General features: G+C 37.2%; 6 protein-coding genes across 6 annotated transcripts; 4 read left to right on the top strand and 2 right to left on the bottom strand.

Annotated features, from left to right (window-relative positions):
• Positions 1 to 3,973: 3,973 nt before the first annotated feature.
• Positions 3,974 to 6,823, top strand: Cbr-sro-1 (the record flags this gene model as incomplete). Its single annotated transcript, XM_045242147.1, has 6 exons — positions 3,974 to 3,980; positions 4,039 to 4,117; positions 5,344 to 5,442; positions 5,852 to 6,081; positions 6,150 to 6,607; positions 6,656 to 6,823. 6 exons carry the CDS (start codon positions 3,974 to 3,976, stop codon positions 6,821 to 6,823), a joined length of 1,041 nt encoding a protein of 346 aa, XP_045095043.1.
• A 117-nt stretch (positions 6,824 to 6,940) lies between these two features.
• CBG13056 lies at positions 6,941 to 7,354 on the bottom strand (the record flags this gene model as incomplete). Its single annotated transcript, XM_002630550.1, has 2 exons — positions 6,941 to 7,076; positions 7,128 to 7,354. Coding segments are annotated over 2 exons (363 nt in total), but the record flags the coding sequence as incomplete, so codon positions are not given.
• Positions 7,355 to 9,791: 2,437 nt separating this feature from the next.
• On the top strand, positions 9,792 to 10,791 carry CBG13057 (the record flags this gene model as incomplete). Its single annotated transcript, XM_002630551.1, has 4 exons — positions 9,792 to 9,868; positions 10,048 to 10,144; positions 10,189 to 10,648; positions 10,694 to 10,791. The coding sequence occupies 4 exons, from the start codon at positions 9,792 to 9,794 to the stop codon at positions 10,789 to 10,791; spliced, it is 732 nt and encodes a 243-aa protein (XP_002630597.1).
• A 1,015-nt stretch (positions 10,792 to 11,806) lies between these two features.
• CBG13058 lies at positions 11,807 to 12,723 on the top strand (the record flags this gene model as incomplete). The annotated part of the gene is made up of 3 exons (XM_045242146.1): positions 11,807 to 11,883; positions 11,928 to 12,024; positions 12,070 to 12,723. 3 exons carry the CDS (start codon positions 11,807 to 11,809, stop codon positions 12,721 to 12,723), a joined length of 828 nt encoding a protein of 275 aa, XP_045095044.1.
• Positions 12,724 to 13,175: 452 nt separating this feature from the next.
• On the bottom strand, positions 13,176 to 18,438 carry CBG13059 (the record flags this gene model as incomplete). The annotated part of the gene is made up of 10 exons (XM_002630553.1): positions 13,176 to 13,411; positions 13,980 to 14,208; positions 14,256 to 14,528; positions 14,577 to 14,811; positions 14,863 to 14,900; positions 17,163 to 17,441; positions 17,569 to 17,841; positions 17,885 to 18,022; positions 18,082 to 18,178; positions 18,224 to 18,438. The coding sequence occupies 10 exons, from the start codon at positions 18,436 to 18,438 to the stop codon at positions 13,176 to 13,178; spliced, it is 2,013 nt and encodes a 670-aa protein (XP_002630599.1).
• A 2,815-nt stretch (positions 18,439 to 21,253) lies between these two features.
• On the top strand, positions 21,254 to 26,781 carry Cbr-kcc-2 (the record flags this gene model as incomplete). The annotated part of the gene is made up of 13 exons (XM_045242145.1): positions 21,254 to 21,360; positions 21,940 to 22,004; positions 22,064 to 22,248; positions 22,299 to 22,442; positions 23,124 to 23,557; positions 23,605 to 23,727; positions 23,772 to 24,319; positions 24,423 to 24,696; positions 24,740 to 24,859; positions 25,343 to 26,111; positions 26,157 to 26,404; positions 26,451 to 26,649; positions 26,695 to 26,781. The coding sequence occupies 13 exons, from the start codon at positions 21,254 to 21,256 to the stop codon at positions 26,779 to 26,781; spliced, it is 3,303 nt and encodes a 1,100-aa protein (XP_045095045.1).
• Positions 26,782 to 27,132: the final 351 nt, after the last annotated feature.

Here is a 27,132-nt window from a genome sequence, read left to right as displayed (position 1 = left end):
TTCCAATTCGGGACAGTTCGACTCCTTACCAGTTCGAACTTGTAACAGTTCGATTCTGTCCGCGTTCTGTTCTAGTACGTGTGCGAAAAAAGGACTGTTCTGAATTGAATCAGTTCGATTTTAGGTCTGTTCGAATTTGAAAACGTTCGAATTCGTCGTACCCCAACTTTTTTTATAATCCCATTTTTCTAATATTCCCTTTTTTGTTGTTATTCAGATTTCTCTTATTGACAAGAAAGCACTGAAAAACGCTCGATATAATAACAGGTTACTCTCTAAAAACTTCTTCTTCTTCTTGTTTCCGATTTATTTTCAGAGAATTCGCGCGAGTCTCAATAGTTTTCCTGGAAATCAGTTGGGAAAATTATATATCAGACAACGATTTTATATGTCGTATGACGTAAAGAATGTAATGCGAAGATAGTTAGGTTACGGTACAACTTTTCTTGGAAGAAGACATATTAAAGAGGGACTCTGACCGAAATTTTTATTGCACTGCAATGTTTAAAAGGTTATGTATTTCCCTAATATTATTGAGAAAAAATGCTTTAAAAATCCGAAATCCCCTAAAAAATGCCGTTGACAGTGAAAATTTTGCCAAAAAAGGTGGCGAATAGGAACAAGGATTTGAGTCCCCGCGAAATGAGAAACCTAGGCCACGGCGGCGGAAAGTCTTTTTTAACGGCCGCCAGTGGTTTTTTACGTTTTTTTTACGAGATAAAAGCAGAAAATTCGGGAAAATTACCATGCAAATAAGACGTCCCGCAGCCGCGGCCTAGGTTTCTCACTGCGCGGAAACTCAAGTCTTCCCCTCTTCCCAACCATTTTAAGCATTTTTTTTTAATTTCTGAATTTCTGAATTTCCGATTTTCTAAATTTCTGAATTTCTGAATTTCTTCATCGAGTTCTGTCGCTTTATTTTATTGATTCTGCTTCACGAAATCATCATCAATAATGTATTTTATGCTTCTAGAATTTTTTTCTAACTTTCAACTTTCTGAAAGTCGAATTCCCATTCACTTAGATACCGTAGTCAAAGCTCCCTCCTTTTCTTGTTTCCCAACTTCATCTGCCACTCAAATCTGTCTCATAACTCTTGTCCCTCTTCAGACATTTGTTTCAGTGATTGCCACGTTGCTCCCCCGATTCCATTCCACTACTCCGCCCTTACTTTTTCTTCTCCAACACTCCTAAGCTCCGCCCCCTTCTCTTCGCTCTCTCTTCTAGGTGCCAAGGCTCGGCGCATTCGAAATGCAGCACGGCTATTCATCCGCCTTCTTATTCTCCATTTTCACTGACAACATGCACAATTGGCGGCGACGTTCCAACTGGAATAAGAGAGAGAGAGAAAAAGGGGGCCGGTCTTCTGTTTATTTTCTCTCTTTCAGTTTTTCCTCCCTCTCAATTTTCAATGTTTTGTTTTTCATCATACTCGGACTGTTTCTTGTTTTCCAGGTCTTTGGAGCACATCAGTAGGAGATGAAGCACTCAACGCTCACCACGAACTTGATCGTATTTGGTAAGAAATTTTACATGGTCGTGGTAGTTTTTTGCACTTACCGTAAACTTTCTAATGGATTGCCACCAGAAGCGTCAACTTTGAGCTCATGTATCTCGGTTCCTGTGAAAGATATCAAAACTTTGCCAACTAATACAATGTTTCAAAAATTATAATAAACATTTTGTTAGTTTACAAAACTTTCATATCTTCCACAGGAACCGAGATACATGAGCTTGAAGGTGAGGGTTTGAGTGGCACTCTATTGGAGTGTTTGCTGTAATTTGAAATCCAGAATAACAGACTAATGGTCAGAGACATTCTGGTTCTTCTAGAATCAGCTGATGCACTGATTTCATCTATTCAAAACTTGACCGGAATCTTCTTGGTTTGCCCTTTGAACATTCTTAGCTCTTCCTTTCTCTCTCTCTCTCTCTCTCTCTCTCTCTCTCTCTCTCTTTCAGATATCTTCTAATAGGTTCTGAGATGCTTCTTTTTTCTTTTGAAAGCCCAAAAAAGAAAACTCATTCTGTTTGTACTTTATGGATCCAGAGATGTAGAAAGATATTCCGTTTTTTTTTTCTCATTCTTCTTCTTCATTCTTTTTTATCTACTGACCGCCCGGAAATGTATAATGACGTCGTCAAGGGCCGCCAGAAGGAAGTCGTCAAGTTTCTGAAGAAGAAGGATTGGAGCACTTTTTGGTTTTAGAAGTTAAGAGAGCTGTGAGTTGTCACAAGAACAACCAACTCTATAATTAGCTGAAGAAATTGAGTGGAAGAGGTCATTATACTTGTTTGCTTCTCTTTCTTCTTCTTGTTATGATTCCATTTTCCGTTTTTCTTCTCCTTCCTCCTTCAGAGCTATTTTTTGTGTCCAACAGAGGAAAAAAACCAACAGCAGATTATCTAAATTTATTCCGTCCTACTTGTTTTCATGTTCCACACATCTCTTCCAGGATCTACTCTCGAATTTCTAATCTTCTCAATTTTTTATACTCTTTTTCTGGATTCAATCCTCCACCTCCACGAACAAAAATGGGAAGGAAAATCGAGGAAAAACAGAAGGAAGAAGAAAAATCCACACGAAAATAGTTCAAATCCATCATTATCCGCCGATTTTCGTCTTTTCGGCTCTTGGTCTCAACTTTCTCATTTTGCTTCTCCTCACTCAAACAAAATAAATGAGAAGAGAAGGAGAATTCCGAAGGCAGAAGCCAGGACCAAAACCTAAATTGATAGATGATGTTTAGAGGAATAGATGAGTGTAGGTGATGAATGTCAGCAGAAAAAAAGGGGAAGAAAAGGAAATTGGATGGAAGAAGGAAAAGAAAAACGAAGGAATGCGGAAAAAATGAATGACGGAGCTCAAGTCATCAATCTTGAAATCTAAATTTCTGCAAACACAAGATTTATAGCCAATTCACTATTTCTCTCTTTTGAGTTCTCTGCAAGTTAGAGTTTAATTACCGTAAAACCTGTAATAGAAAGCCCCCTAACTTTTACTGCGAGCCAATTTATTTTGGTACTTGTTAAAGATATGAAAAAGTTGTCCACTGATAAAGTGTTAATCATAATATCACAAGCATTTTATCAATTTACACATTTTCAATGTCTTTAGTAGGAGCCGAGATAATTGAGCCTAAACTTGATAGCCCGTCTATTAGAGGTTTTTTGATGAAACAATTTCATTCCTTGTGGTGGGTTCATAACTCTATAAATTAATTTTCATGTTTTCTTTCTCTTTTTGACAACCCGAAAAACATAATAATTTCGTATCTAAAATGTTGCTCTCCGCTTCCACCTGTTTATAACTGCATCTCATAGCAACAAGTACTTCAGCTTCGTATTCTGAACAATTTCAAAATATGCACACTACAAAACACGTGCGTCTCGGGGATTCGATTCGAGAGAAATAAAAAAACCCACGGTTTCAAAATGACTGGTTTCGAAGTGTCGCGGTTTAAAAGAGCTGCGGAGCCGTACTAGAAGAGCCCCTTTCTTTTAAATTTGACCCAATTTCCGTCAGTTCCTGTTCAAGATATTAAAAAGTTGTCAACTGATAAATTGTTTATCATGATATCAGAAACATTTTATCAGTTGATGCCTCTTTGATATCTTGTATAGGAGCCGAGATAATTGAGCTCAAACTTGACAGCGTGGGGCCCTTCTATTACATATTTTACGATATACTATTCCTTGACTTTCAAACATGTACTGCTTTTATAATATAATTCGAAAAATTTTTCCCGAAATCTCAATGTTTTCGAACCCAGAAGTATTTTTTTGAGTTTTTCATTTAATTATTCTACAAGTTTGTGAAAAAAAAAAAACATCAACTCCCGTTCCTCGTCCACTTGTTTTTTTTTATCTGACGTCATGGTTCGCAAGAATAATCAAATAATTTTTCCTGATTCTGCACACCGAACCTTTTTTTCTCTATTCTAGTGTGAACAAACTTTCAAAATGTAAAAGAATGTCGGGTACAAAGTGGTGTGTTGTGCTGAAAAATTCATGGAATCTTTGTTTCTTTCTTTGCAGCCGCCGTGCCGTTGATTCTCAATTTGGTTTCTCTTGTGCCGATCTTTTACAGACGCCAACAGAAGGGCAAAGCAGTAAGGTAAGTAGGAAGTTGGTTGGACTCCACTCATTCGACCAAAAAATAACTTTCACCTGAAATTTGATATTGGTATTTATGCATTTATGTATTACTAGCCGACGCAAATCAATCTTCTATTTCTATGTTTTTCGCATATTTTTTCATGTGCTTGACGCACATGTTTTCATGTACTTGAGCAGAGACTAACTGGCTACCAGAGGGACCGTGTTTTTAGAAAAATATGGAATTATCAATTTTTTGGAAATACTGTAAAAAGATACTCCACTTTGTGGTTTTCGAGCATAACTATTTTTCGACAGCCGGTATGGATCCAAAATGTTTACCAGATGTTTCTGAAAGGGTTTGACGGATTGTGGCCAAATTTTATAATTTAAAAAAATTTTTAATTCGAAAAATTGAATTTTCGAAAAATATTAAAAATTTTACCTCTTTTTCAGAAAATCATGACTTTTGAAAAATTATTCAACATATACTTCCGAAGCTTTGCAACAAAGTATTAGACTTAATTTGTTAGTATTTGGCTGTTATATGTCGAATAAAAGCTTTTTTCGAAAGTTATGATTTTTGAAAAATTAATGTCAAATTTTGTTTTTTCAATTAATTGACTAAAAATGATTATTTTATATTTTTTTGTATGAAATTTGGTCACAATCCGTCAAACGTTTTCAGAAACGTTAGGTGAGAATTTTGGCTTCATACCGGCTTTTGAAAAATAGTTATTTCGAAAACCCTAAAGTGGACTACGTTTTGACCCGTACTGTAGAAGTGCCCCTTAACTATCAACTTTGAACCGATTTTTCTTGTTTCCTGTAAAAGATACAAAAAGAATTGTCAACTGATAAAATGTTTATCATGATATCAGAAGTGTTTTTTTCAGTTGACACATTTTTGATGTCTTGCTTAAGAACTGAGATAATAGAGCTGAAATTCACAGTGTGGGGGGCCTTCTATTTCTGGTTTTACGATAGGTCAAAACTTCCAACGAATCTAGGATGATTTTTCTGGAAAATAACAACAATTTATCTTGTTTTCGGTTTTGTTCATCGGAAACCCATTTCAGCCATGTCAACCTAATATACATCCGTCGCCCCAAATGGTAACCCATCAATCTTTTCAATTTCCCGTTCTGAAAAGAGCCCTCTCCTTCCATTCTCTTTTCTTTCTTCCACCCTTTCAATCGCCCATTTCAAAGGGGATTCTATTTTTTTTTCACCGTATCTTTTCAGGGACAATGCAAGTCTTCAACCACTCGTTTGGCTTCTCGTCGTCGATGTGCTCATGTCCGCCCAACTCATCGTCCCAATCCACAACTTTTTGATGGAGAAGTGAGTCCCAGTAATCCTACAGGGTTTAACTTTTTCTTTTAACTTTTTTGGGCGACCAAAGAGAAGAATGGATGTGCAGTTTCCTTTTTTGCTTTCTGCCCAACAAAAATTTTTGGTTTTCCTTCATACATTTGGCTTCAGGGGGAATTATTCATAAGAGCACTATGTGAGGGGGGAAAGGAGTTTCATTGCGGTACCGGAAGTAATTGAACTTTTTTTGGAAAGGGTACCATGACATAAAACATAAGGGAAAAAGTCAGAAAACAGAAAAAAAAAAGTTTCATTCTGTCTAGACTGCAGTTATTTATCGAGCAATTATCGGCGAAACAAGTATAATAGCGTTGTATATGAAGAGGAAATATAGAAGTTATGACGCAAAATGGAAAGAAGAAAAGAGTTTTAATTTTAGGGGAACGTTCTCGGAATGGAGCTGTGTTTTCTATGGAGCAGCTGACATGACGTTGTCCCTGGTGGAAGTTCTGCTGGCCTGCATGATTGCATTCGACCGATACATTGTTACGATTACACCAAAATGGGGAAAATGGAGATGTCATTCGAACTATTTCAAAATCATCTTCTTCGCAGCGATCATTGTTGGTTTCTGGAGTTTCGTGCCAACTGCTGGATACGGAAAGTACAGTACTTTTCATGACGATATGTTCTGTTCTATCGACTGGAGACAGGGGAATATTGAACCGGAATCTGAGCAATCCCGACTCTCTGCCCTCGTTACATCGCCTTTTTGACTGCCACGTGTCTCGTCTTCTTCCTGATTCCTGTCTGCATTGCTTCTTCTCTTTATTACAGTATAATTGATCATGTCGACAGCCAAAACTCTTCTGAAGTCCAATTGGAGAATGGCGTTCCAAAACCAGAAGTTTGCACATGGGCGCCCAGAAACCACGTGGCTAAAGTTGGTCTCGGATGTCTTCTAGTATCAGTGCTTCCGTTTTTCGCCTACTCGGTTGTCTGTCTCAACCCAATGAAATCGGATTTTCACCAAATACACTACATCGTGGTTCCAGTAATCATCAGTCGTGTCAGCACTCTTCTCAACCCAATATTCTATGTATGGCTGAATCCAGAGATTATTCCAATCAACGAATTCATTGCAAAGCGGGCCAAGCCACGCCCACAAAGACCACTGTATCACACTATCAACCTGGCGAGAATCAATTTTCCGAAGTTTCTTGATTCTAAAGTTTTATTCCAGATTGCCGACGTTCCTGGAATGTCGTTCCCGATTCTAACACCAACCATTCCACGTCGTCAACTTCCAAAGATCCCACCTCATCTGGCGTCTCCTTCAAAGCCAAGCCTCAACGATTTCCTTGATGAAGACTCAGATTCTGAACCGAAGGAACACACCCCAATGCTCTAATGTTTTATTTTTATACAAAAAAGTCTTTTATGGGTTTAACATTTCTCTCCATAATTTATTCACATCTGTCAACACAAAAATAACATGTTCTCTCTGATCTCTTTATTGATGAGTAGCTTCTCCACTGTCTTCCACAAATTCGACTCCAGCCTTTTCTGCTTCTTTGTTCTCTTCATCGTAGAAAACATCGAGAAGTGTTGCATTCTTTCCGAGACATGGACGATTGTTGCATTGATAATAAATTGGGTTCTTTCTAGAAAACATCTATTTCTTCATTTCCCCCTAATCCTTGATTATAACTCACGGACAACCACAGTTTTCAGTCTTTTCAACACATTCATATCTCATCAGCTGGAATCCTCCACCACATGTTACTGGACATGGTTGAACTGGAACGATATCACATTCAAGAGCGGCATCTGGAGGTGTTTGGGTGATTGTAGCCGTGGAAAAAGTGATGAGAACAGCGAGTACAGTAGCCAGAAACATGATTTTTTCGAATGAAACCAAACGAAGGGGTTTAATGATCATAATGATTTTATTGCAAAACGAAAAGTTTTTGATTTTTCGGGGAAATGTGAAGAGAGGCTCTATCGAACGTCACATTTATACAGGTAATAATTCACACAATTCACACAATAATTCACATAGATAAGGATGTCGATTGATGGGTGAGAGAGAAGTCGTTCGCTTTGAGAATCGAAAAATTCGTAGACTGTTTGGCACTCTTCTAGAATCACGGAACGAAAAATTTGGGTAATCCAAAAATTGCTAGGACCTTCATTCAAGTACTATCCTGAGATCTAACTTTGACATTACATTTTCTTTGCTCAGTATCCAAAATGACACCCGAAATGTGGTATATTGAGTCTTTAAGGTACACTAGTTGATAGTGTACATGGACCTTTCCCAGATGTTCTGGGAATCATGGGACATATGGGAGTTAGATTAGAGGCTGCAACGAGCAGAGTTATTAAACTTGCCCTCGTTTTTTGTGTGTACCACATGAAGGAAACACGATGATTCAGCCTAAGTCTATAATATTTTTGGATTGAGGAAGCTTTCTTCAATCACAGGCTTCGGCTGAAACGCCATGCTTCTTTTACCTGGAACACCCTAAAATGTCAGCAAACTCAATAACTGTTTGATGTAGCTTTAAACAGAATTTTCAGATGTTCTACAGGTCCTATGTAACTTGTTAACTAGAGTATCTTAAGAAATTGATAAACCCTTTTTAGTGTACTTTTGGGTATTGGACAAAGTAAAATTGATGCCAAAGTTAGTATTACGGATATAAACTTGTCAAAGTGAAGAAGATAGAAATTTTTTGGATTACCCAAAATTTTCGTTCCGTGTTTTTTTTTTCGTTCCGTGATTTTTCGTTCGTTCCGTGATTCTAGAAGAGTGCCGACTGTTTTCTAAAAATCGTAGTTGGATGGCAAATTTCAAGGGTTAAAGGAGGCGAGACAGCAAAAATTTCGGGGGACAGTTCGGGGGACGAAATCGCGCCGCGCTTATGTAGATTTTCTGAAACAATGTGTGTATTTCTTAATATAGGAAAGGGGGAATTTCAAAATTTTTAAAACTTCGATTTTTTTCGTAAAAAATTAGCTTTTCCGTGGTTTTCCAGAGAATATATTCGAGGCAATGAAAGCACTGTGATCTGTTTTTTTCCTTACAAATTTAGTCAAAAATAGAGTTGACTTTAGAAGGAAATTTTTTCCTGTTTCATGTTCACGTGAAAAATATTTATTTAGATCATCAAATATAAAAAATAGAAGATATTTAAAAAACACAGAAAGGAAGGCACTTCTTTTCTGTGTAGAAAAGAATAGACACGTAAAAAGACAGAAAAGAATCAACCTCCTTTCTGTGCTTTTTCTGTGTGGGGGAAAATAATTCAAATTATTCCTGATAACTACGTGAACTTTAACTATATAGAGTTAAAGCTTCTTTGAACGTGGAGTTGAAACAAAAACTCGAGAAGGTGAATTTGAGTGGTGAGCTGAAGTGATGGCGGATTTGAAAATTGGCGACATCCACTGTGAGTACTTGATACGAACCTGTTCAATGCTCGATTCTTTTTAATGCTGGAGGACCAAAGTTCGGTTCCGGTAAAGTGCATTCTCAGAGTTATTTATCAATTTATGATTCTGAAAAGTAATCCAGCAGCTAAAATGAGATCCTGAACAGGTTCGTATCAAGTACTCACAGTGGATGTCGCCAATTTTCAAATCCGCCATCACTTCAGCTCACCACTCAAATTCACCTTCTCGAGTTTTTGTTTCAACTCCACGTTCAAAGAAGCTTTAACTCAGTATGGTTAAAGTTCACGTAGTTATCAGGAATAATTTGAATTATTTTTCTCCACACAGAAAAAGCACAGAAAGGAAGTTGATTCTTTTCTGTCTTTTTACGTGTCTATTCTTTTCTACACAGAAAAGAAGTGCCTTCCTTTCTGTGTTTTTTAAATATCTTCTATTTTTTATATTTGATGATCTAAATAAATATTTTTCACGTGAACATGAATAAATTAATGATAAATGAATAAAAATCATAATGAATGTAAAATCATTGAGATTCCTACATCTCTGTTTTTTTTCATCAAAATTCAACATAGTGTACACTTTTTATAATTTAAGTAATGAGATCTGTCTAATTGTCACAGACTTTTCTGGATTTTCGAAAAAAAATCGACGATTAAAAAAAACCCCCTTTCCTATATCAGTTATATTTTGTGACTATATCTCACACATTTTCTTTATCCAAAATACCGTAATAATTGTGATCCAACCGTCTCGTACGACTGTTTTCGAAACTTTGATGAAGTTAGTCACAAAATTTTGTGACCTTAATTTGTGCTCCTAAGAGAGATAAAGAGTCGGAGAGAAGCAAACAAAAAGCAAGTGCATTGTATAAAAAGGTCCCCGAAAAGGATTGGTTGTTTCGTTGGTGTGTCTTCTAGAAGATGTCGGTCTCTCATAGTCTTCTACAGTATCAGGATTCGAATGGAAAAGTCTACGAAGGAGATCTCTATGTTCCGAGGTTTGCCATTTTTTCTTTTAGAGGAATTCGGATATTTTTAGGAAAGTAGAGTCTGGCCTAGATTGTTTTTCCTCTTGTACGAATGCAAGGTAACTAAAGATATTGTTGTGATTGTTTATTGCCCTGCAGTTATTGTAAACATTTGTTCCAAAAAATCTAAAATCTGAGCTTTTTTTCAGAACAACTGGAATGAGGAAGCTTCCAGGTGTCGTAGTTTACTCGGCATTCCGCGGAATCACTGAATTCGAGAAAGGGAAAGGGAAAGCTCTTGCGCAGGTGATACAGTTGAAACTGGATTAAAAAATAATAAGGTATTCTAGGAAGGATACATTGCTTTGGCTGCTGATCCATTCGGAAAAGGAATTCGTCCCACGGATAAGATGGAGTGTTTTGGAATTGTTAAACCATTGGTTTCAGAGAGAATTGAGAAGCTGAAGCCGGTGATTCTTGCAGCAGTTGATGCAATTAAGACCGTTCAATGCATCGATATTCAGAAGATTGGAGCTATTGGATTCTGTTTCGGAGGACTTTGTGTTTTAGATCTCGCCAGATACAACATTGGCCTCAAGGCGGTTGTATCCTTCCATGGAACCCTCAAACCACTACCAGGCGTTCCTCTTGATCCGATCATTGGAACAGCTATTCAGGCGCATCATGGAGATGCGGATTCTCATATTCCAAAGGAGCAAGTGGACGAATTCCATGAGGAGATGAGAGCTCGAAAGGCTGATTTTGTTTTTTCTAGTCATGCATTCGCGGAACACGGATTCACTGAGCCAGGTGAGAATAAGAAAATATGACATTTAAGAAAATTTTGTTTTTCAGAAGCTGATTCTTTTGGCCTTCCTGGAGTAAAATACAACGAAAAAGCTGCAAAGCGTTCGTGGAGTGCTACACTTTCGTTGCTCAAAGAAGCATTTTAATTTAGTTGATTGATTTGCTTTACGTAAATTCGATTTTTCTTTCGATTTTAACATAAAATAAACATTGTTTTCGAAATTTTCGTTTATAAACAGTCGCAATCGAGATAATTGAGTTCAAAGTGTTCAACTCATTTTTTTCTTTTTTTTCTTGGAACTGAAAAGGCATTTCGAAAAATGGAGGAGAGTTCATGGAAACTGAACGTGAAACAAGAAATAGAAATAATGGAAACGGTATAAACGTTGTTTTCAAATATTAAGCAGAATAGGTCACGACCTAGCTTTTTCTAGGTCATGACTCAATTTTTCTAGGTCATGACCCAATTTTTCCTAGGCCATAACCCAATTTTTCCTAGGTCATGATCCAATTTTTTCTAGGTCATGACCCAATTTTCCCAGGTCATGACCCAATTTTCCCAGGTCATGACCTGAATTTTCCCAGGTCATGACCCAATTTTTCTAGGTCATGACCCAAGTTTTTCTAGGCCATAACTCAGTTTTTTTTAGGTCATGACCCAATTTTTTCTAGGTCATGACCCAATTTTTTCTAGGTCATGACCTGAATTTTCCCAGGTCATGAGCCAATTTTTTCTAGGTCATGACCCAATTTTTCTAGGTCATGACCTAATTTTTCTAGGTCATAACTCAAATTTTTTTTCGGCTTTAGTATGTAACTCAAAAATTTTAAAATTCGGACATTCGGAAACTCAGAAATTTCGAAATTCCTCTAAAGTCCTAATTCGTTAATTCGAAAATTTGAAATTTGAAAATTCGGAAACTCAGAAACCTTTAAATTTATGAAAAGGGCCGGCCCGGTCCGTTGCAAGTCTGGTTTGATGCAAGAACTATTTCGATAATGTGTTTTATTGACCAATTTAGAGAAAAAGAAGAGAAGTAGAGAAAGGAGTGTGACCTGTGAGTTATGATGAATATGAGAAGATACGCAGACATCAACAAACATCAAAATGTGTATATTAACAGTCACTGATAGTTCACTCTACTATTTCTTCCTTTCGAGATGACCGTTACTTCAAAACTTATCGATTATCAAGATGCGGATGGAAACCATTTTGAGGGAGTTGTCTACATCCCAGAGTGAGTTCACTGAAGCCAAAATTTTCCACACATTTTTCTTTTAGAAATGCCAAAAACTCAGCAGTCCCAGCCGTTTTGGTGTTTCCAGCCTTCCGAGGAATCACTGAATTCGAGAAAGAGAGAGGGAATCAATTGGCAGAAGTAAGTTGATACGAATTTCAAATGATCAGTATCAAAACAATTCAGTTTGGCTACTTTGCCTTTGTCGCTGATGTTTACGGAAAAGGAGTGAGACCAACGGAGAGAGCAGAGGCGTTTGCGACAATGGGCCCACTTGTTTCGAATCGTGTTGAGAAACTCAAATCGAGACTGTTTGCTGCTTTGGAAAGTTTGAAGACGTTCTCCGAAGTTGATCAATCGAAGGTGGCAGCAATGGGATACTGTTTTGGAGGACTTTGTGTTCTCGATTTGGCTAGATACAATGCTCCTTTGAAGGCAGTTGTGTCTTTCCATGGAACATTGAAACCAATTCCGGATTTGCCACTTGACCCAATCAATGCGACAGCTGTACAAGTTCATCACGGAGATGCGGATTTCCATATTGCCAAAGATCAGGTCGATGGATTCCATGAGGAAATGAGAACTCGTCAGGCGGATTTTGTATTCGTCTCTCACGCGAAAGCAATGCATGCCTTCACTGAGCCAGAAGCAGATAGTTTAATGCTCCAGGAGTCGGATACAATGAAAAAGCGGCTAAAAGATCATGGAGAGCAGCAGTGGGACTATTTCATGAAGTCTTTGCTTGAAAAAAAAAAGGCATTTCATAGAATTTTTAGTTTTTATCGTGTAATGTCAACTATCAATAGAACTGGTCACAATGTATTGCGACCACTTGTCTAATTCCCCTCGTGCTTCAATAAATGAAGTATGATAACACTACACGTATAAAACAGTGGACGAACTGCAGAATACTCGACCTGGTTTAATTGTAAAATTTATTTTTTGGTTTTCGTCTGCTTTTGTGTTATTTTCTCAGGGCTTTTCAAGAATTACGTTGATCCATGAAACATTCAAGTACGAAGATGAGGATGTGAAACCTTATTCTGGTGAAATTCCCTCCGAGACACACCCCTATTTTTTTCACGTTTTAAATGCTGTACACCGTGACGGCAGAATGCGTCCCTTGACTTCAAAAAATTTTTAAAAATCTCTTGTCCTCCTTTAACAAAATATACAATTTTAAATCGACCACACAATATATTAACTTTTAAAAGTAAAACTACACAGTAGTTGCTGAAATTACTCAAGATTCTATTCGATTTTTTTCGAGTTAAAACCATTCAGATCTGCTTCTACAGACAAGCATCCGTGTGTTCAGATATTTTCTGTTTTTTGTAGTGTGGCCATGATTCACCAATTAGAAATGGAACGAGCCAAGATGTTGGCTGAATGACAAGAATACGTGGCTCTTGTTGCTGATATGTTCGGAAAAAGGGACCCGTGTTGCCGATACATATTACGTCGGCTCTCACAGTCAATTGATCGTTGAAAACAGATAGATCTGCAGAGTTCAAGCTTCTTGAATGCCCTGGAATGAATTCCATTGTCGACGGAACTAAACTAGCTGCATTAGAATTGGTGATCTTTTCTTGATCAGGGAGCACATAGAGAGGTCAGTTGAGAACTTTTCTAGCTTCCATAGAACTCTATTCCCAATTGAAGGATTCCCAATTGGTTCCCTGGACAAGTTCGCATTCAAGCACACCATGGTGACCTTCTATGTTGACTCATTCCACAAGGAAATGTGACCCAGAAATGCCGAATTTGTGTTTTTTTTATTTCTCATGGGAAAGCTGTGCAATCGTTCACTGATCTTGCTTAGTTTCTCTGAACTTTGAATTTAGGATCAGATGTTCAATGTTTAGATTCTTCTGGAATCGTACCATCTGACGTCGGATATAATGAGAATTCTGACAAAATATCTAGGAAAGCTTCTATGTAGTTGTTAAAATAAACTTTTGCTTAAATCAGAAAACGCTCTAGTAGTTTCTTAGAAACACAAATGTACTTCATTTTTCTAAAAATAGAAAGAAGATGTCAAAATAAATGAAGGTTAACAGAGCGTGCGTCTATTGTAGACACTTTTGACCGACTACTTCCAGATCCCCGTCTTGTTTTTCTTGAAATGTATTTGATGATGGCTTGACGATACGGAAGAATACAGTAACACGAAATGAATGGATCACATAGAGCAGGAAATCCAGAGCAAAGCATCAGGAAGTGTTCAGTCAGGAGCATCTCTTCTCCAGTGAATTGGGAATAAAGGTAGAAGGAAACAATCGGTGTGTAGGATAAGAAGGGCAAAACAGTTTGAAATGCCAGACCCTGGAATGATAATGTTTTTCATTTGGGACAAGAAAGTGCAAACATACTTTAACCATCATCTTGGCAACTTCCTTTGTTCTGTCTGACATACTTGTATGCCTTTTGATTAGAGATGAAATTGAAAATATTATAAAGAAAGAGCCGAATGGAATCACGTATGCTCCGATGGCAACTACACCAGTTGCAGTGAGAAATGGAATTGATTGAATGTTAGAGAACCCAGGAAATGGTTCATAGATTGAGAAGTCATATGTGGAGTGTGCTTTGTAGGTAAACGATCGCGCTTTTTGAAAATCCCATTTATCCAAAAATGGGACAATCTGAAAAAAGAAACTGGGTTGGTTCGATACTGCAAAGTACGAACGAACCGCTAAGAAAACAGTTGGAATATAACAAAGTGCGATCATAGTGAGATAGTGATTTTTCCCGAATCCATGGAATCTCAGAAGCAGATATCGAAATAGTACAGTATTGGCAATAGATAACGCAACTCCCATAGACACTGCAAGTGATATGTGATAACCGGCAAAACAAGCATTCGGTCCTAATAGTCTACATGGTCCACGTGGAAGGACTGCGTAGGTGGTGGAATTCGGAAGACATCTAGAATTGAAAGAAGATGGATAAAACATGATGTTTAGTATGAAATTTTACCTTATCTGGTGGAAGAAGGTCAGGAAAAGAACGGAAAACTGTACAATCCATGTATTTATTAGAAAGTATCGAAAACTGTCGAGGCTCGGTGGACTTTTCTTTTTGATTAGAATAAGGAGAACTATTTGGGCAAGGATACCAATAAAAAAGTAGAAGTAATAATAAATATCGAAGTAGATAACGAAGCGGTTCGAATCGGACATTATAGCCTTTGGAGGGGTTTCTTTCCTTTAGTATATAGGTTATAGTTTCAATTTCTTTCGAAGACTCTAATAAGTCAAATGCTATTCTCACACTTCTTCACACTCGAATGAATAGGTGGAGCTAATCACGTAGAGTCAAAATGAGCAGTGTATCAGAGAATACCTTATAGTGGGGGTGGATATAGTAGTAGTCGTAAATATAAGTGTTTTGAAAAAAAAACCAAAATTTGATCAGTGAGCAGGCTGAGCGGTCAGTTGAGAAGTACTTTTCTAGACGATGATAATGATGGAAATGTTGAAGACGTCGGACAACGGATCCCTAGAGAGCTCAGGTGATTTTCAACGAGCAACAAGAGCAATTAGGGGTGTCTGTCTTGAGCATAGCTTTCATGGTCGGCCTGTTCCCGGTCTATCCTCGACATAATTGTTAGATATGAGAAGGAGAAAAACTACAATTCACAACTTCATATACCATAAAACCTGTAATAGGAGGGGGCTTTAACTTTGAGCCAATTTATCTCGGTCCCTGTCAAAAATATAGAAGAGTTGTCCACTGATAAATTGTTGATCATAATATCACAAAAAATTGTTGATCATAATCATCAAACAATTAGTCAGTCGATGCAGATATCTTGCTTTTAACTAACTCCCAAATACCTAAGTCCCAAATTCTCTGGGTAACTCATAGATGGTTCAAATTTTTCTTCAGAAAAAAGATGGTTCAAACCTCAGAATTTCCTGACAACGAGGAGATATCTTTGAAAGACACAAAAACTTTCAATTATAGTTAACGAAATTGACTGACATTCGAAACTCAAGGATTTTTGAAGAACGCGCACCACAATTTTTGAATTTCAGTTGCCCTCAACTGTGGTTCCACAAGTTCAAATCATCAAAGGGCAAATGCAGAATTTTTTGTGAACGGATTTTCGAGACAATTATTTTTTCTTAATGTCCCCCATCCATATAAATGAATTTCCAGTAAATTTTTAAAAACCATCCATCAATGTAACATGCTACTTTTTCTTTGCATTTTACAAATATTTCCTCATCTTCTTTTTTGCACAATTTTATGCATGCTCTGATGACTTATTTTGCAGGCCGGAAACTGAATATCTTCCTACAAGAAAACCAAAATGAAACGAATTGAAGGCCTCCAAAAGACAGTTTTTCGAATTTCAGAGGTTGTCTGACAGGCTACTGGAATACAAACAGAAAAAGCTACAAGCACAAACTCAAACACAGAAAGTAAAAACAACAGTCTACTGTGTTTCTTTTCTTTTGAAAATTTCATTTTATTTAAACGAGTTATTGGAATATTTTATTTTTATCATCGGTGTCACTTCGAAACTGCGACGCTTCAAAACTAGTCATTTCTAAACCGTGGTTATACAGGCGAATGGATAAATTCCTGACTACAAGAACAATTTGAAGGGGATTCAAATATGCATTTTCCCATAGAGCACATTCAGAAACTCTAAAATTCATTAAAAAACGATTTTTTGGACAGATCAAATGTTTTATTTTCGGATTTCAGAATTTGTCCAAAAATATATTTTAAAGCCCTAAAATTGTTCTTGTAGTCCGAAGTTTATCCGTTCGCCTGTATTCCCACGGTTTTAAAATGAGTGGTTTCGAAGTGACGCGGAACCTTCAATTCGAATCAGAGTTGAAGGCGAGCCTGAAAACTGTTTAATGTTCTGTCTTTTTATTTCTCGATTAGCGTTTCACAAGAGTACATGTTTTGTGACTTTTGTAAAGTAGTAAAAAACGGACAAATTTGTTGTGTTCGCTGTCATGTGGATCTTGTCACTGTCTCTCTCTGTGTGTCCCTCAATTCTTGTATACTATTATATGAATATGTCAGAAATTACCGAAATCCGCCGGTCGGCTGGATAATCGTTTCGAATCGCGCCTTTTATGTGTCTATCTGTTGGGCTGTGTATGTGCCACGCTTGAAAAATTGTACATTTATCGACGAATTATTCGCACCGTTTGGTCGATTTGATCCGGAACCATGGGAGGTTTCCAGGTGAGTTATCTTTGTTAAACGTTATTTGTTCATAAAAGATCTTTATTAAATAATTATGACATTACATTGACAGAAATTTGTCGAATGGATACTGTAGATGGCATTGCCATTGTACTCGTCTTTTCATCTTCTTTTCGATTAATAATTACTCGAAGAAGAGCATTTCTGTAGGGAACTACGAAGTAGAATGAGATAAATGGGTCAATAAGAGCAGGAAGACATGTTAGAATCATCAGAAGATGTTCAGAAGCAAGATTCTCTTTTCCATTAAGTTGAGAATACGAGTAAACCGAAAATATTGGGATGTAGCATAGAAGAGGAATCAGAATTTGACAAGCTAGTCCCTGGAAACTTTCATGAAAACATGTGAATTTTTTGAAACGATTCACACATTTTAGTGGATGTTTCGTCATCTTTTCATGCCCGTTCTAGATGTTTCTTTCAAAAATAATTTCTTTTTTTTAAACTCACATGAACTAGTGTCTTGGCCTGTGCTTTGGTGCGAGTCGGCAAATTACTATGTGCTCGAATTAGCTTCAAAATGCTTCGTGTCAGAAGAAATGAGCACATGGGAATCCCATAGGCTCCAATAGCTAGAACAGCAGTGGCTGCTAAAAATTGGGAGCTGTTGATGTTTGCAAAACCCGAGAATGGGACATAATAGGATAGATTATAAGTGGGATGTTCTGAATATGTCTGGTTAGTTGCCACAGGGAAATCCCAATTATCTGTGAAGGGAATTATCTGGAATAATTAATGGATACTATGTTCTTGAAGGCTTTCTCACCATTGTGACTATTCCAGGGATATAGGAAAATATGATAATGTAAATGAGATGCCTTTTGGTGATATCCCTTCTCCTCAATATTAGAAATCTGTAGACTACTGTATTAGATATGGACAATGCTACACAGAAAGTGACTCCCTGAAGAACATTTTTTTTTTGGAAAAACTGGAAATGTAATATCACAGACTATAACCTACCAAGAAAATATGATATCCGCTAAAACATACAGCTGGACCAAAATAACGACACGGTCCGTTTGCAAGTACAGCGAATGTAGTACTGTTTGGAAGAGATCTTCAAATCTTCTTGATTTTTTGAAAATTCCACCAAAGAATATACCTGTGTTGTGTGAAATAGCCACACAGAATTTCTAAAATTTGAACACATGATGTGTTATAAAGAAAATATTTCAATTGATCTAAACTAGCTGGTGACTTCATTCGAATTAAATAGAGAAGGATGAACTGAAACGTGAGTCCAGCTAGAAGATAAAATTGGAAATATGCATTGACATAAGGTACGAAACGGTTTGAATAGTTAGATCGTTCATCCATCGGGAATTGAGAATATCGAGAAGAAGTGGAAATTTTTTTTGAAAAGAGCCTGACGGATTCTCAGAATGTCGTGAACAAAAACAATTCCCGCGCCCTTTGGTAATCACCTAGAAATTCTCAGAATTCTCAGAAGACTTCTTTGAACACTCGAACTTCCTCACGTAGTGAAAACTTCTGAAATGCTTCAACGAAAACTTAGTAGTCAGTCACCGTGAAGTAATCTTATGATCCGCCCACTTTAAAAAAAGATCTCAAACCTTGAAATAGAAGAATAATTGGTGGATGGGGTCATTGATCAAAAATTGGTCAGATAATGAACCGGATAAAACTTGAAAACACCGAGTATATCAGATGAGATAAAGGATGATGTTTTCGAGAAAAAACAACTTCCGTGAGATTTTTGAAATTCAAAAATAAGGAAAAACTCTCAAAAACAAGAACTTGAAAATTATGAAATTATGAATACTGTTACCTTAAAACCTGTAATAGAATTGCCCCTCAACTTCTAACTTTGAGCTGATTTTTCTCCGTTCCTGTCAAAGATATTACAAAGTCGTCAGCTGATAAATTCCGCTTATCATAATATAGGAAACATTTTATCAATTGACAATTTTCTGATATCTTTGACAGGAACTGAGAAAAAGGCCCAAAGTTAGAAGTTCGGGGGCTCTTCTATTACAGGTTTTCCGGTATTCAAATTTATAGATCAGAAACTCGAATTCTAACGAAAAAAATTCGAAAACATTTGCAGCATTTCATAGTTCCTACCTTTTGCAGATCGTTTGCATTTCACGAATTCTGGAAATTTTTTTTATGTTGCAGAACTTTTTTTCCAATTTTTTTTCTGTAATGAAATTCGAAATCTTACAAATTGGAAAATCTGGAGCTTTGTAGCCACCGGAAGAAAATCTGGAATTTCACTGAAAAGTGTTTCAAATTTTGGGGGGAGCTAATTAGTGCACTTCACTACCCGTTTCCCGATTTCTTTCATAATTTTGTGTTCACATATCTTGCAAACCAATTCTTAACAAGGCTATACCGTAAAACCTGTAAAAGGCTCCTTACCTTTAACTTTGGTTCAATTTAGTTCCTGTCAAAGATATTTAAAAGTTGTCGTATCAAAATATTACAAACATTTTATCGGTTGACACATTTTCGATATAGTTGACAGGAACCAAGAGAAATTAGCTCAAACCTGACAGAGTGAGGCCCTTCTATTACAGGTTTTACGATAATAAGTTCCAAACGGCAAACTTTCACCAGATGAACAAAACAGATGTTGTATCCTTTCCCTTTCCATCAAACTTTTTGTTTGGTAATCCCTTTTTCCGTTGTCTCTGCGCCCATCAAATTTTAACTCGATATTCGAATAAAAAACATGCGCCCATTTACCGTCATGTACCCAAAAAACGGTCAGTAACTGGATATATCTTCATGTTTTTTTTGTTTGTGCTTCCACTGAACCAAAAAAAGTTCTGAAAAAAAGAACAGTTACTTTTTGTTATATTGCATCTAGTTTTTTTGTGTGGAATGAGGATAAAAACGATTGATCCAGAAACAAAACAGGGGACGAAAACAAAATCGAATAGTTCGGTATCAAATCCCATTCAGTTCATTCGAAAAAACCGATTTGATCATTTTTTTCTTTTGAAAAGTTTTTGGAAAAATTCAAAATCAAACCTTGTTTCTTTTGTTATCAACTTCAAATGATTTTGCATATCAATAGACCCAGAAAAACCCGCCTATTCATATTTCAATCAAAAAACATTCATTGTGTGGTTTTTCTGAAACCAAAATCTCGTTTTTCAGCACAAAGAAAATATTTTCAGGATCTACGTCGGACAGTCATGTCGAATGCAAGGTTAGTATGTTTTGTTGTTATAATTGCTTATTCTACTCACCGGTTTGATGGGGACAGTAATTAATAAATAGAACAATGGAATGAAAAAAAAGTATGCATAGTGTTTCTTTTTTTTTGAGAATAATGATTATTGAAAATGCTGATTGTATATTGCTGTTAACTTGAGGTTAGTTGATATAATTAAAAGAGTGGTCCCCTGTAATAGAAGGGCTCCTTTCAATATGTGTTGTTTGATATTAAAAATTTCAGTACGTTTTCAGTGAAAAATATTTCGGAAATACCACATATTCACAGAAATTTGTTGAAAAACTATTTTTTGTTCGAAAACTTGCTCAATTTTGAGGAAATTGACAGATTTTCATGGATTTTGAGAGAGAACTCCACTGAAAATTTTCCGGAACAAAAAATGACCGGAAAAATAGAAGGAATCCCCTCTAATTGAAGAGCCTATGTAAGGGATGGACCCGGAGATACTTTAGAACAATGGGCGGGTTTTCTAACACAGGTTTTACGGTAACTTCTGTTTCGTTTCAAAATTTAGTGATTCGTGATTTTCAAATCAGTGTGAGATTTGGAGAGGCATGCTCGGAACGAAATTCAAAATTTCGAATTCCGTTCGTAATATTTCCGAATTTTTTTGGAATTAGCTACCGTTTGTGTTTTGATATTGAGAATTTTCAAAAGAAATGAAAGCTTGTGCCGCTTCCAAAGTTCTCAAATCTGTATTTCTGGGTACTGTCGCATTGGTTTCAACAGTGCTAATTGAAAAATTGAGAATCTGGGCGTTTCTTTTAACTGCTTTCCGAGTCCAGAGATCCCAGATTTAAGAACTGGATGCGCAGTTACAGTATTTCAAATAATATAAGCCTACTCAAACAGTCAACTTTGAGCTCAATTATTTCGATGCCTGTAAAAGTTATCAAAAATTGTTAACTGATAAAAAATTTTGATATTATGATAAATAATTTATCAGTTGACTATTTTTTGATAACTTTCACAGGAATCGAGATAATTAAGCTTAAAGATGACAGTTTGGCTCGGCATTTATTAGAGAAAATACGGTATGTTTTACATCAGAATGACTTTAACCAATTTGTCAACCTTTTCTCATAATAAATAGAACCCAAAAACTGCCCAACCCCCCCGCCCCATCATCCAAAAAAATCAGGCATATCATGTGATAATTATCTTCTCTAATTTTGACACCATCACATATTTCAATCAATCATCTCAACACAATTTTTGATGAGAAACTCATTTGGTTCTTCATTAAAAACTCGGTGATTTATTAGTTGTTTTTTTGCGGATCCCGAATTACCAATAGAAAGTATATCGAACTAAAAGAAATAGAGAAAAAGTTATGAGGGGATGGCAGCCGCCAACCATTTTTTGATAAATCACCGTAATGCAAGTACAATGCGTTGGCGAGAGATTCCTCTCTTGCAAAGGCAATTATCAATTTCGAGTCGATTCGATGAGTTCTGAATTGCCACGTCACAGGAGACGCAGAGTGGCATAGGTCACTTCATACTTTCTGACTTTAGATTCTCATTTTGCACCTACATGACAACTGGTGAGTAGATTATATGTCATAGGTTTTTTATTTATCTGAAATTCTTTCTTATCCCTTTCTCTTCCAGGCGCCGTTTCAGTACGGTGACACAGATTAATACAGAAGGCCTCCAAGCTATGGGAAAGGGAGGAGGTCAGTTCTTTACATTCGAGTGTTGAAATATAACTTTTTTTTAATTTCTTGAATTTCAGGGCGAATGGAAACGGTCGGGGAGGATGGCACCCCGGCGGATTACAAAGGTAATCGAAAATTCACGACAAGTCTCGGCCATCTGGCATTGTACAAAGAGGATGAGGGCATCGGGACACAAGCCTCTTTCATTTCGGGTTATACGACACCTGGACCCAAAGAAAGAGCAACTTCTGAGCATGTGAAAGTGAGTTGGCTTACGAAGAATAAGTTGAAAAATAATCGAAAAGTTTTCAGGCAAACTTAGGTGTGATGCTTGGAGTATACTTACCCACCATTCAACATATTCTTGGTGTCACTATGTTTATCCGTCTTTTCTGGGTCGTTGGGATGGCCGGAGTCGCGTGGACGATGGCCCTTCTTGCCATTTGTTGCCTTTCTGTAAGCAAATTTCAGATGACACTGTCCATACCGGTCACTAAGATGCATAAGAACGTTTTTTTTTCAGTTGGTCATCTTGGCCAAAAATAATGTTCTCGAAATTCTGTACATGCAGTACCAGCCTAAAAAATATGCAAAAACATTGAAAAACGTATCTTTTTGTTAATTTTAGGTCATTTTGACAATTTTCATGAGTCTGAATCTCGATTGTAAAGTTTCCGATCACCTTGAAAATTTTGGAAGGTTAAAAATAGCCTAATTAAAAACATTTTATTCATGTAATTTCTTGACAATTTCTAGTTTTTAAGCTATTTGCCGATTTCTCAGAGACATCTGTATTTTCACGTTTTCAGTAAAAAAGTAACCAGAAAGAGGTGTCATTTGAAAATCGGCAAACAGCTGAAAAACTGAAGTTTTGAAATTCTTAGAATTCCTAATCTCTAATTTTCTGAAGTTTCGAAAGTCTAAAATTTCCAGGTTTCAGAATTTTCTTTGATTTTCAGAAATTCCAAACTTCTCGTGATTTTAGAATATCTGAATTTGCGGAACTCCGATTTGTTCGGAAAGTTATCAAACTTCCAAATTTATAGATTTCCTATTTTTTAGATGTCAAGGAGTTTTCAAAATACCTGAAAATACGTTTTTGTATATCTTATACTGTAAATCAATCATGTTTTTCAGACTCTATTGACCTCAATTTCATTATCCGCTGTTGCCACAAATGGAGTCGTTGAATCTGGAGGAGCGTATTTCATCATCAGCAGAAATTTGGGTGCAGAATTCGGATCTGCAGTCGGAATCTTGTTCTATTTGGCCAATACAGTAGCAGCTTCCATGTACATTGTGGGAGGAGTTGAAGTAATTCTAATGTACTTGTGGCCTGAAATGGCAATTGGAGGAGCTGATGCACTTCATGACACGGAAATGTTTGGATCGCTTTACAACAATCTTCGTCTTTACGGAACCGTCTTTCTTTTGATTCAAGCTCTCATTGTGGCTATGGGCGTGAAGTTTGTCCAACTGTTGGCTCCAGTTTCGCTGATGTGTGTAGTCTTGGCAATCATGGCTTGCTTCGGAGGTGGAATTGAGAAGCAGATTACGATGGAAGGAATGAAGTATATCCATTTGGATTATATATTCTTAACAACCAAAAGTGTTTTAGAGTGTGTGCAATTGACAATCATCTTCTGCAGTCCTCAATCATCACTCATCCATTGCATAAGAATCAGACGAGTTGGTCGAATGAAACTTTGGATTTCTGCAATCTCTGTGACAAATCTCTTTAGTAAGATTCCGTTCAAATTCCAAATCCAACCATATCATTTTCAGTCTGGAAAGTGTCTTCTGTGCAAATGTGAACAACGACGAGGCTTCAGCCGAAGACGATGTTTTCTGTACTCATTACACTTCAAAGAAAATGACATGTCAGATGGCGTTCCCTGGATTCAATATGAAAACTTTGAACGATAATATGTGGCCAGAATACATGGAAAAAACAGAAGTGGTACCAGGAGTGAGAGGAAAAGAGACCGCAGAAGTTGTACAAGACGAATCGTCCACTTTCTTCATGCTCATGGCCATCTACTTCCCAGCTGTAACTGGAATCTTCACAGGAACCAATATGAGTGGAGATCTCCGAGATCCTCAAAGAAGTATCCCTGTTGGAACAATCGCTGCAACATTGACCACTTCTGCCATCTATTATGCTCTTGCAATTCTCTTCGGTGGATCCATCAATAGAAGTGTTTTGAGAGATAAATTCGGAAGATCAATTGGAAATACAATGGTAGTCGCTGCTCTTTCTTGGCCACATCCCGCCGTCGTCACCGTTGGAGCATTCCTTTCCACTTTTGGAGCAGCGCTTCAGTGTCTTTGCAGTAAGCATCCTTTTTTTATTGTGTTAGTCTGAGAGCGGAAAGTGAAACTAATCCCATGACCATTCGCTCGATGGTTATATCCGATACATCTAGTTTGATTCAGGTGCGCCGCGTCTCTTGCAATCAATCGCCAAGGATGATGTGATCCCGATTCTCGCTCCATTCGCAAGAGTTACAAAGAACAATGAGCCATTTCTTGGACTGGTCCTCACTGTTATCATTGCTGAATGTGGAATACTTCTTGGTGCAGTGGATAAAATTGCTGAAGTTTTGGATTTCTTCTTCCTTATGTGTTATGCCTTTGTTAATTTAATCGCCGTCCTCCATTCGATTCTGAAATCACCAAATTGGAGACCAAGATTCAAATACTTTCACTGGTAGATCTAATTTACTTTTCAAATGGAAAAACTTATATTTCAGGTCCCTTTCTCTACTCGGAGCTGCGCTTTGCTTCTTCATCATGTTCGCATCGAGCGTTCCGCTTGCTTGTATTGCCTGTACAGCTACTGCAGTCATCTATAAATACGTCGAGTGGAAAGGGTAAGTGACATACAGTGCCGATCGATAAGATATACAAAAATATATTTTTCAGTCAATTTTCAGGTATTTTGGCCATTTTAAAGAGTCTTGAGGTTGGCTATGAAGTTTCTGTTCACTTTGAAAAATTTAGAAGTTGGAAAACAGACCTAGATTGGAAACTTTGAATTCATATAATTGCTTGAAAATTCCTAGTATTTCAGCTATTTGCCGGTTTCTCAAAGACACGTTTTCAGTACAAAACAGGCCAAAAATTGTAATAGCTGAAAAAGTAGGAATTTTCAAAAAAAGGTTTTCAAAGTACATGCAAAGTTTTCAATCTAGGTCTGTTTTACATCCTCTAAATTTTTCAAAGTGATCGGAAGCTTGACACTAGAGCTCCAGACTCTTGAAATTTGTTAAAAATTGCTGAAAATCAACTGAACAATACGTTGTTGTATATATTGATATTGTCCATAATCGTTTGAAAAATGAGCAATTTCTCAGAGCCAAGAAAGAATGGGGAGACGGAATGAGAGGTTTGGCTCTGTCTACTGCTCAGTACAGTCTTCTAAAAGTGGAAGATAAAGATCCGCATCCTAAAAATTGGAGACCTCAAGTTCTGATTCTTCTGACAAGTCAATGGTCGAAAGAAATGATTGACAGAAGAGCAGTCTCAATGCTCAACCTGGGAGCTCAACTGAAGGCCGGACGTGGATTGGCTATTGCTTGTGCTTTTCTGAAAGGAACTGTCGATTCTCAAAAGGATAAAAATAGAGCGAGAGATGTGAAGACCACTCTAGTGAAGGATATGACAAGTGTTCGCCTTCGTGGGTTTGCGAAAACCATGTTCTACAACAACCATCAAATCAATGGAACCATTTCTGGGCTGTATCAGTCTATTGGTATTGGAGGATTAAGACCAAACACGATTCTTGTCAACTGGCCAAACGATAAAAATGCGGATGAGTTGGTTTTGTTTGCTGAGGAAATCATCCACGGAGCTGCCAATGATAACTGTCTTATTGTTACCAAAGGAATCACCGACTTCCCTGAATACTCGGAAAGACTCACAGGTTTTATTGACATTTGGTGGATTGTTCAAGATGGAGGAATTCTGATGTTGATTGCGTATCTTCTCCGTCAACACAAAGTCTGGAAAGGATGTACTCTTCGTATTTTCGCTGTCAGTGAGCAAGATTCTACTAAATCGGAGGATATGAAAGCAGGACTTCAGAAGTACATCTACATGTTACGAATTGACGCAGAACTCTTTGTAAGCAATAAAATCACAAAAAATGTAACTGAATTTTGATTTTAGATTGTCGATCTTCTGGATATGGAGGTTTCGGATGAAGTGGTTGAGAAGGCAGCTGAGGTGGAAAGAAAACAAAAAGAGCGTGAGGAAATGAGAAGAAGCAAAAGTGGATATTTGAATGACGGATACATGGAAGACAATGGGAAACACCGTCCAATCCAAATGAGACATAGCGATTCAACTAGAAGCTTCACTCCACAGCCACACACTTCCATTAATTTGGATGAGTCAGCCGAGACTTCATTTACCGAGTTAGTTTGAAATTCGTAAACTAAATTGTTGATAGCATAACTTCAGAAGCCTTTTCGATGACTTCTACCGATCTGGAACTCCGAATGAGGATATGGAAGGGGCAATGAAGCTGAACATCCATAAAATGAACACTTCGGTCCGATTGAACCGTGTGATCCGTGAAAACTCCCCAGACTCTCAACTCATTCTATTGAATCTCCCATCTCCACCAAGAAACCGACTTGCTTTCAACAATTCTTATATGGTATCTAATATTTTGTTTCATCTTGTTTGACTGAAACGTTTTCAGACCTACTTGGACGTCCTCACCGAAGACTTGCCACGTGTCCTCTTCATCGGTGGCAGTGGTCGTGAAGTGATCACAATTGACTCTTAAACCAACTAAGATACTCTAATTGTTTTCTTATTTTTCTTCTTTTTTCTTTTCTTTTGTTATAGGAATCACGTATCTTACAATAACCCCCATGGCAACGATTTTGATATACACATGACCATGCGTTCTGTTGTAATCATGACTTTGGAATAAATTGAAACTTGGTATATCTTGGTAGACTTTCAGTTTTTTTTGGTAGACTTTCAGTTTTTCTTCAATTGTTAGATTGCTCCTGAAAATATTTGGGAAGTTGGAGAGCAGTGACGTAGACAAAAAGGTTCCGAATGGGTTCTGTGAATTGTGGAAAAAAGTTATTTCAATTTTTGCAGTCTGGGGAAAAAGGCTTGAGTTTTT

This window comes from Caenorhabditis briggsae (genome assembly GCF_000004555.2).
Source record: "Caenorhabditis briggsae complete genome, chrII, whole genome shotgun sequence".
NCBI lineage: Eukaryota > Metazoa > Nematoda > Chromadorea > Rhabditida > Rhabditidae > Caenorhabditis > Caenorhabditis briggsae.
Note: the sequence above shows the minus strand (reverse complement) of the source record. Positions and strands in the feature narration are given on the sequence as shown.